The sequence below is a fragment of the Glandiceps talaboti genome, chromosome 1 (genome assembly GCF_964340395.1).
Source record: "Glandiceps talaboti chromosome 1, keGlaTala1.1, whole genome shotgun sequence".
Classification (NCBI taxonomy): Eukaryota; Metazoa; Hemichordata; class Enteropneusta; family Spengelidae; genus Glandiceps; species Glandiceps talaboti.
Window position 1 is genome coordinate 13747342 of NC_135549.1, and position 11093 is coordinate 13758434.

Sequence of the window (11093 nt, forward strand, 5' to 3'; positions counted from 1 at the left end):
CTGACTGGATGGCTTGCTAGTTGGCAAAATGACTGACATACAGCCTGGCCGGATTGGCCGACTAATTGATTGACCGACTAACTGGCTTGCTGAGTCACTAACTGAGATACTGACTGGTCGATTGGCTAGCTAGTTAGTTGACCACTGGCGGGATGATTTGCATGCTGGCCAGCTAACTAGCTGACTAGCTGACTGACTGACTGGCCATGTGACTGACTGACTGACTGACTGACTGGGTTTTTTGCTTGGTTGCTTGGTTGATTGGCTGGCTTACTGGCTTTTTGGCAGACTGACTGACTGACTGACTGACTGACTGACTGGTTGGTTGGTTGGTTGAGTGGTTGGCATGCTAGCTGGCTGATTGACTGGTTGATCCATGCTGACTGGAGGCTGACATACATACCGTAACTGGTTGGTTTGCTTACGTACATACAGATAGAAGGGCGAATGAAGACGGACCGCCCGCTTACCGACGAATTGATAATCGTTCGATTGATTGATTGATTGATTGATTGATTGATTGATTGATTGATTCTTAGATATTAAACAAGCTTTTGTGTTTTAAAGAACTTACTAAGAACACATTTCTGTATATTTCTTTCTGCAGACATGATTGCTTTGCCTGTGTTCCGGTTCGGAGCTATGGAAAATTGGGGCTTAATAACCTATGCAGAGCGAGCCATGCTATTTGACGATGAAGTGCACCCGCCATCTGATAGTTTAATCTCATCCATTATTATATGCCATGAATTGGCTCACATGGTAAAAGCAAGCAACTAAACAACTTGAATTCCTTTACGGAATGCTATCATTAAACCACAAAGCCGGGAGAACGATGGCATCTCGTAACGAATTTACAACCATTCACAAAATAACTGTTACAACTCGGTATATGAAATATTTACAAATTTCTTTAAATAGTTTGAAGATTGCACTGGTTACCTGCAGTGTTTAAGGGTATAATTGCAAGTTTTGTGTCTCCGTCCGTTCAAAATCTTGTCTGATTTTAGTGAACAAACTGCCGGTCTAGACAGTAAACGTTAAACTTCCAAAGTTGCTGATACAGTTCTGATTTTGAGAATTTGGGGTAAACAAATGATTTGTGGGTTTGCTATAAATGAAAGAAATTCACCATGACATATTTTATATTTGCTATAAATGAGGAAAATGTCACTTTTCTTTCCTCATTTATAATAAATGATTTGGTTCAACAGTTCACCGACATGTAACAGTTCAGTGACCAAAATTTTAGATTTAGAAAATCACCTGGGCGAATTTGAAATAAGATAATTTAAACATTCATTCAGAAACATAAGAAATTCATACATTCTAACAATGATATTTGTTGGACATTTCCCTTCCCTTTCTTTTCTTATCTCTTTTCCTTTTTCTTTACCAGAGATTTGAGATCTCTACATAACAAGGATTTTATCAGTCTGGCCTTTTATCAGTCTCCAGCTGTCCACATGTGATTTTCCACAAAATACATGCATAAAATACAAATGCAATACGCTACAATGAATTCGTTACTGTGTGTAAGGAACCGCGACCACTTTTAACATCCATGTATACCAACAAGAATGTTCCAATTGAATGATCAAAATTAATTTGATATATACGGTCGTCCCGGCCCTTCCTCTTAAAGTGCTGATTAAAGACTTTAGTATAAACACCTGAGTGATGTATGGGCCATTCAAGGGAACCTCGTTGAACCTCACACCTTTCTCCTCGTTTATTTCCTCTCTGCATTCTTCTCCGTCTTTGTGTTTCCTGTGTCTGGTAATGAAAGCCACCGTCTAGTTGAGACCACACCGCGACCCCATACCTCGTCATACATACATGTTCAAAAACCTTCTCTTTTCAGTGGTTCGGCAATCTGGTCACGCTTGGTTGGTGGGGTGATTCGTGGCTGAATGAAGGCTTTGCGACCTACTTTGAATACGAACCATTAACGAGCGTTTTTCCTGAATGGGATATAGTGAGTAATAACAGTCTCATTGTTAATCAGCGAATGTGCCAACAATTGGCTAAGTAAACGTTCATTAGGGATAAGAGCCAATTTTGTTACAAATTTTGTGAACATTTTTTCAGTGTTTGGTAAATTTGCTCCAAATGAAGTTCAACAAGAAATGATCATCAAATCATCATCATCATCATCATCATCATCATCATCATCATCATCATCATCATCATCATCATCATCATCATCATCATCATCATCATCATCATAGTCATCATCATCATCATCATCATCATCATCATCATCATCATCATCATCATCATCATCATCATCATATTCATAGTCATCATCATCATCATCATCATCATCATCATCATCATCATCATCATCATCATCATCATCATCATCATCACCACCACCACCACCACCACCACCACCATCATCATCATCATCATCATCGCTTTCAACTTCAACAGAAATATCAGTATAATCTTACATTTTCATCACTTTTCAGCACAAGAACTTCCGACATGGAGTAATGGTTTTGAAAGCTTTCGAAAACGATGCATCTAGCAGCTCCCATCCTACTGTACAGCCAAAAGTCGGTTGGAAAAGAGAATTAATGCAACAATTTGACTCGAGGGTGTATCAAAGGGTATCAGTATTATATTTCAATACATCTAAGCTTCCTTCACTGATGAAAAATGTAGATGTCGTAATAATTTTGTGATAACGAATACGTATTTAAAAGTTATTTCTACCACGGAACAAGAACAGTTCTTTTCAATTCCCAGAATGGTAGGGTAATGACTTCAAGTCTGTATTCTTGTCAACGCACACATCATGAATTCGTGTAAACATATTCATCTTGTGTTACTTGTCGCTTTAGCTCGCTCGGTCTTTTTTTTAAATCACACACAATTATATATTGCAAATAGTAAACCTGAAACAGGACGTCTTCTGTCTCGACAAAAAATATCATTTCACCGTCTTGTTAAACTTAACTAACATTGCTACATTGTATCGACTGGTTAACAAAAACCCTTAATAACATTGCTATATTGTATCGACCGACTGACAAACACCTTTACTAACATTGCTACATTGTATCGACTGGTTAACAAATACCCTTAATAACATTGCTATATTGTATCGACTGGCTGGTACAAAACCTTTAATAGGGCACTGTTTTTTTGTAGTAACGGAATATTGTATGTTGTTATACCCTGCATGTGTCAGTCAGTGACGATCTGTTAAGCTAGTTGTACATGAAACTAAGAAAATGTAGCAATGTTGACAATGTAGCTATATTGTAAAGATTCTTGTATGGCCAGACGAGGTCTAGTTTCAGGCTTGCTGGTTTCACTTGTATTTTAAGTAACGACAGGTATGTGTCGTCTTTCTATCATCATCATACTACAAGCATGTACATTTGTACTTGTTTGTATATCGAATATAATGAACCAATGTCTATTTGCTTATACTATCAAAAATGGAAACCGTAATTCATTATGCATTGTGAGGGTATAACTGTGTCTACTTATGCATACAACTTTTTCGATGAACTGTTCAACTGATGCAATTCAGTAAAGTACTGTATCTCTGATGGACTTACTCACAAACCTGTAAGAAAATGCATATCAAATCAGCGAATTTTGTGGACCAATCACCGTGTTGCAATAGTTCAGTGAGAAAGGTTGTAAGTATATCTGAAGAGGTAAGATCACTAAGATCATATGTAACTTGTTCTACACAGGGTGGCAGCATTATATTGATGATGACGACTTTTCTCGAAAATCATGGATTCCAGGACGGATTGAGGAATTATCTGCAGAAGCACAGTTATAGTAATACATACACGGACGATTTATGGGGCGCCTTGACTGAAGTTAGTGTCATACCATTATCTTTTACTTCACTTTTTTTTTTTATCTTTGTTTACAATTCAACTCCATAAATGTGTGTGTGAGTGACATGCTTTTTGCAGAGTCCTCGACATACATGAGTCCTGTATTTCTCACAAGGTTGTCAGATGTAAATATTAAAAAAAGAGCACTTTCTGGTGTTATATTGTTGTGTTGTGTATATTTGTGCATTTATGTAAACGCATATTTCTGAATACTCATGTCACCCTGACGTCGATGTTCAGAATGGCTGTACCTTTAACTTCAGAATACATTTTTGTTCGCATCTTATCTATGTAGAGTGCTCTTGATGCTGGTCTTGATATTGATATAAAAGAGGTTATGGACCCGTGGGTATTACAGTTTGGTTTTCCAGTACTAAATGTAACACGTACTAGCCAATCTAAGGCAACAGTTCATCAACGCCATTTCCTTTTGGACCCCTTTGATGATATTCCAGAATCCGATATGGGGTGAGTACAACTTAATTTTCTTGTCTTGTCAATCTGTGGTCACAGTAGTAATAGGTCCAAACGTTAACACACCGCACCATTGCATTGTTTTCCAGGCTAGATGGTATGGCGAATCACATTCTAAATTGTAAGTTTAAAGGGATACCTTCTCAAGTCGCTAAACTGAATACACTGTGGGTTGCATTTTTTCTTCCTATATAATAATGTTGTAATAGATAACATGACAACCGTGAGTGATTTGGTCAACGAGAAAGACCACCTAACTTGAGGGAAACTAGTGATTTACTATGTTGAGGGTATAAAATGTGGTATATATACGTCAGAAAATAAAAATCTCTTAAAATACAAATCTAAAGTGACAGCACGCTGTATTAAACTGGGGCACATTTTCAAAAGTCAGTGAACAGAATGTACATTTACACACCGTAAACTTGAGCAAATCTGCGTCGACACTACGTAAAAGGGGAGGTTAAGTATACAAAATGATGCTTTATATTATATCCGGTTACTGAAAAATGATGAACCATAGTCACTGTGGTCAACTGTTAGATCGCTCACCAGTTATTCAAATATGACATTATAAGAATAACATTCTGGCAATGTTTGGTCACCTAAATCTTAGAGAAAATATACAATCCCCGAACCCCATAAAGTTACTAACTGTGTCCCTTTAGCCAATTTTTTTTATTGAGAGAAAAATAGAGCGGTATCGGCGCTAGCCTTCATCTCGCCTCCTTAGAAGCCAAGGGAGCCATTTCTAAAAATAACTTATTTTCCCTCAAGATCAATCATGACCTGGTCAACATGTGTTCTAGCTGATTCATTTGACGACTTGTCTCCTGACAATTTGTTTATCTTTAAATTTGCCCTATAGATATACATGGTACGTTCCTTTAACATATGTGCATTCAGCAGATATGTCTTACTCTGAGCCATCGCGTGCATGGATTGATAAATCGTCTGACGGTAGGTATATTCATTTTGTAGGAGTAGACGAGATAGTAAATGACGTCACAACATACAACTGTACGTAATGAAACGTAAGACAAGACAAGACAAGACAATACAACACAAGACAACACAACACAACACAAGACAAGACAACACAACACAACACAACACAACACAACACAACACAACACAACACAACGCAATACTATATATAACACTTTTTACCATAACTGACTAGGGAGGGTTACATTTTATGCAACAGACTGGGGGTGATTCGCCCCCCCCCCTTATAACTACTGAAGGCTCCCTAACACAACGCAACGCAACGCAGCACAACACAACACAACACAACACAACACAACACAACACAACACAACACAACACAACACAACACAACACAACGCAACACCACATCGTACATCTTTATAATCATATTTGTATGTACAAAATGTAATTCCGAAGATAAGAACAAGAAAACCGTGCAACATAGGAATCGATAAATAGAATAAATAAATAATGGAGTGAGAGAAGTAACACGATGTTGCAGTTAGATAGTGTCTCATGAAACCATAGCATATTCCATTTAAACTATTAATATGTACAAACTCTGTTTGCTTCTCGGCAGGTAAAGCTAACAAACACGATTTGCTACCCCAAATGTTTAGATTTCCTGATGTTATCTACCTTATTTCTGTTTTACCTTCTGGCTAGAAACTGTTATAGACCTATCTGGTGCTACATCCGACGACTGGATCCTTGCCAACATCAACGGACACGGATACTACATCGTCAATTATGATCTTGAAAATTGGAACAAAATAATTTTGCAGCTTAATTCAAACCATAAAGTAGTTCCTGCCAATAATAGAGCTGCTTTAATCTTTGATGCCTTTAATCTCGCGAGATCCGGTGATGTTGATGCGGTACTGGCGTTCCGAGTCGTTGATTATCTTTCAACAGAAGAAGGCTGGGCCCCATGGCAAGCCTTCACCAGAAATCTAGAATTTGCGTCTGACATGCTCAGGAAAACGCCCTCATACGGCAACTTTGAGGTACGTTCATACTGCCTGTGTGTGATTAGACACCAGGAGACTACATTTTACGTATTCATTTACATAACTGTATCTCATTACTTTTGAACTAATAAATCAAAGATTACAGCTACGAATAGTAATGAGTCTAGATAACAGAAAGTCAAAATGTCACATCTTTGGCGCCAGCCATCCATTTGTTCACCTGTTGTGCATTACGTGTATCACCCACCATCATGCAAACTCGTTTCAAATTAAAGCAGAATGATGTCCATGTTGTATTCGGTCTTCCAATCACAAAATGTAATTGTACGCTAACAAAAAATATATTGGAGAACACACATCTTAAATCTTAACTGAATTATTTGCTCTCTTTTTTCTAAATATAAAAAAACCCAGAAATATATTCGAGATTTAATAAGGCCAAGCTACGAACGACATGGCTGGGATTTCACCAATGACGACGACCACTTGGCTGACTAGTACGTGAGCATTATTTTGAATTATTACCTCTACCAACGGGGGAACTGGTCGGAGTGTAATGTCAACCCTGTTTGTTTGTTTGTTTGTTTGTTTATCTGTCTGTCTGTCTGTCTGTCTGTCTGTCTGTCTGTCTGTCTGTCTGTCTGTCTGTCTGTTTGTTTGTTTGTTTATTTGTTTGTTTGTTTGTTGAGAAAATAGAAGAACTTTGATTGCTATTGAAAAATTCAGCTGATTTCGTTACCTCATAAATTTAGGGATGAATTTAAATTTAAACTTATTTGTAGAACTGAATTCATTAAATACATTTTGGCAACCAACCAAATAACTTAAGTGAAATTTGAAAGTGAACTCGTTTATCAAAATGAGTCAAATAAACATATAAATTGGGTTTATAGTGAGTGACGAATCCAGTGATATCCAGAAATGTATGGTCGCCATGGCAACTAAACTGTTACCTCTGTCGGAGGTTACATTTTCAAGAAGACTGCTCGGTGTTGGCGGGAGTGTGCGCTCAGAAAAGTGTCCTCTTGTTTTCTACTGCATGTGACTCATTGGGGTCTAAAACCGGCAAATTTTGACTGGAATACCAAATGGTAATCTGAGTTATATTACCTGCCAGTGTTTTTACGTCCGCTATTTTCACTGAATGTATCTGTTCTGTCCCGTCTCCTTTGAGTCAATGCACTCGACTCAGTAATACTATCGTTAATAGTTCCCCTAGTAATCCATAAATTGATCAATTTGCTATTATCGTGTTTACATGTGTTGTCCTTGTACATTTAAAATGTAATTGATATAATAATGCAGTTGCTCATCGTCAGTTCAATGGAAATGTAGCAATGTTGGTTAAGATATACGTGTGTATGTCGCGCAAGACGATTAAAGATTGAAGCAACGTTGATAAGGTTTTTGTTGCGCCAATGATGACAAGATTATTGTCACCGTTTTCTTTCAGTTTTCATGACTTCCGTTGTATCATTATATTACCAATCTTCATATTTACAGCCATTTACAGTTAGAGGCAATAAAGTTGTCCTGTGCACACAACAATGGTGAATGTGTGAAGAAAGCTAAAGAAATCTATTCCGAGTGGACGAAGAATGTTGAGGACGTAAGGTACGATAGATACATGTAGATCACTAAAGTCTTAAATCTATAACTTTAAATATAAAAAAAAAACACATTTTGATAAAAAAAGGCCCTTGTTAGCGTTGTCTGCCAAAGTCACACGTGCATGCGCAAGTATCATCATTACATATTCAACTCAGTCTGTGGACTGAGAACAGGGCACCCAAGGGATGTGACCCAACATTGAAGCCTAGAAACCCGAAGCGGTTCCATAATACTGATTAAAGTGCTGTATATTTATAATCACCCCTGTCAGAGACCTCTAATCATGGTACAATCCTGCACTAGTAATGTACTTCCTCAATTCCGGTCCCCGAGAAGAATACAACCCGTACTGCCAATAAACTCAAGGGGGATTAACCCTACACATACACCCCCCCCCCCCCTATACTAACAGATCCAAGTTACATAACAGTTGGGGTACGGTCCGCATTTACCTATCTGACATTTAATACAACACACAAGATGAAGCAGTTTTGATTGTCCAATAATAATATCATGATATTTTTTTGCTAGAATGAGGTCTGACTTTAGGAAGACTGTGGCGTGTACAGTCATCAGACACGGAGACCTGACAGAGTGGCAATCTGCATTCAATATTTTAGTCACTACAACAGACTCAGAGACGAAAAATCACCTGCGATCCGCTCTTGGGTGCACTGGTGAACTATGGCTGCTGCGAAAATATTTGATGCGCATGTTTGAGCTGTATAAGAACGAGTCAGAAACGGACAATTTAATCCCAAATTTCATGCGACCCTGGGACTTTGCAGTTGATCGATATGACGTCTTTAAAGTTATTCATGACGTAGGCAAACAGTCAGCACTAGGTTCCCTGGAAAGCTGGCGATTTGCTACAGAATACTTCGACGATCTACGTAATAAGTAAGTTTTCTTAATGTCGACATACATAGCAATTTTGAATTTTTAAACGGTTTATTCAGAAAACCTCCTTTTTGGTATCTATTTGTGGTTTAGGCGTTTGCTGTTCAATTGACTTAATAAATCCAGGGTTCATACTCTCAAATCCTCGAACGTCATTGAAGGCCCTAGAAATTCAAATCAGAAAAGTCGTACGGTAGAGAGACCTGGGAAATTTAAATTCACTTCTGAAAACCCCAAGGAAATGAATAGTGAAATAATTGCTATGTTGAAAATCACATCTCCTTGTCGAGTAAACTTTTCGTCGTAATATGTCAAAAGATGCATTGTTGAAATAAATATAATCCTCAACAAATGACGTTGGGTGTGATCAACTCTGGAAAGTTTGTTGAACCCTCTCAAACTTGATTCAACTGACTTTTAAGCGTACTAAATGATTTGTAAGTTGATTTTTTGGCGTTAACTTTATCGATCTTTTATTGATATTCCTTTAGTGATCGATCGGTTGGATGGACAATTGGTTAGTTGGTTGGTTGGTTAGTTGGTTAGTTGGTTGATTGGTTGGTTAGTTGATTGATTAATTGATTGACTGACTGACTGACTGACTGACTGACTGACTGACTGACTGATTGATTGATTGATTGATTGATTGATTGATTGATTGATTGATTGATTGATTGATTGATTGATTGGGCTTATTGATTAATTCATAGAGTTTGAATGTCTGGTGAATAATTGCATTGCTTCATAATTAGAATCTAATACGTTATCTTAGTTCAATAAAGGTTTAACTTTTGAAGTCTTCTTTTTATTCAAAGGAGTGAATCACAAGCTTTTCAAGTAATGTGGGAATTTGCCGATAACATGAACACAAAGGTTGAGCTAACTAAGGTAAGTGGCGAACCAATATCTTTATTACGTACACCAAATGCTTGATCAAATGTCTGCTGAAAAAACGTATTATGCTCGTTTAGATTATCGTAAGCTAAGGGTAGTCTGCTCTTTGGCCTTCCAGCGTTAAATTCAAATCATTCTGAACTCTGCTGCTGGCTTAATCATCACATGAAGGAAAAAACCTGATCACGTGCCTTCTACATGTTCTATACTTCTTACTAGTAAAGATCTATTTCCTCAGTGCAAATTCTTTGTATTGTTGTTATGGTTATTCATGGCTGTTTTGCGCCAAGTTGGATGTTCCTTGAAGCGCTAATGTCGCTGCCTAGTATTGGCTGCACATTTCAATCTCGTACGAAGGATGTGGTCAATATCCGTCTCTGGGTACGAGCATAATAAGTACTATGACAACAGGGCGTTTTCTATTACCCGTGTCCAATATTTGTGAAACGATTGATTATTTGTGGCATTGTGATTACCCTCTGGTATTCAGACCGAGGTTGATAGAGTCTTTAGTAGAACAAACCTTTTTAACAAGTTACCTGAATTGATGTGATAGGTTTTTATCTTTGTGAGTTTCCGTTGAGTTCCGAATATTCTCACTCCTAAGTCTACTGTTGTTCAGAGAAAACGAAAGACATACTAGTAACACATCTTTTTTTTTCTAACACAGCTTGAAGACTTTGCTCGTAAATACAACGATATGCCAGAAGATCAAGTGAAGGAGTTCTACAAAGCTCAACGGAAAGTTAAAGCTAATATCAGATGGATGGACAGGAATTATAATCAACTAGAAAAGTGGCTGGAATATCGTGTTAGCAAACGATAACCTCACTTATATTTAAATTAATGTTAGTTGTCCAGTCATTGTACATTTCAAAGTATATTTCATTTCAATATTCGTGCTTGTGAATCAGAATTAATTGTGGTCACTGACTAAATTATTTACCTTATTCGATCGATTTTATAAATGGATGAGTACTTAAACTTAAATGTCATCTTGAATATGATAAACGAGGTAACTTAATCGTTTCAGGGGATGATGTCAATTTCATATTCATATTGATCGTATAGCTGAGTACAAAAAAAAACGGTTGTAAACATGTCCGACCAGGTTTCGCAGTAAAGTAAACCATATGCTTCATCAGGGACTTCAAAACACAATTACAGGTAATAACTGCATCACTGACGACAAACACTTCGACATAGGCTCACACGATAATCCAAACAGTAACAGCCCGTTTGAAGTTAGCCGTCAGAGGCTCTGTTTCATGTAAACCAATAAGAAACTGCATATGCTACACTATTAGATAGCGAAATTTGCAAATTCTTGCTACATTTTGTCTATTATTGATTACAACTAGACGCAGACACGCGGGCCAATGTT

The 11093-nt window shown here is 37.5% G+C and overlaps 1 protein-coding gene across 1 annotated transcript in view; it reads left to right on the plus strand.

The window, feature by feature from the left end:
- Positions 1 to 10535, plus strand: part of LOC144433455 (aminopeptidase N-like) — a 16218-nt gene extending 5683 nt beyond the window's left edge. The window contains exons 4-15 of the mRNA XM_078121780.1: positions 608 to 762; positions 1865 to 1978; positions 2475 to 2615; positions 3717 to 3848; positions 4165 to 4337; positions 5212 to 5303; positions 6000 to 6340; positions 6719 to 6801; positions 7808 to 7918; positions 8447 to 8815; positions 9631 to 9703; positions 10380 to 10535. Coding sequence (XP_077977906.1) covers positions 608 to 762; positions 1865 to 1978; positions 2475 to 2615; positions 3717 to 3848; positions 4165 to 4337; positions 5212 to 5303; positions 6000 to 6340; positions 6719 to 6801; positions 7808 to 7918; positions 8447 to 8815; positions 9631 to 9703; positions 10380 to 10535 — 1940 coding nt within the window. The remainder of the gene's footprint in view (positions 1 to 607; positions 763 to 1864; positions 1979 to 2474; positions 2616 to 3716; positions 3849 to 4164; positions 4338 to 5211; positions 5304 to 5999; positions 6341 to 6718; positions 6802 to 7807; positions 7919 to 8446; positions 8816 to 9630; positions 9704 to 10379) is intronic.
- Positions 10536 to 11093: the final 558 nt, after the last annotated feature.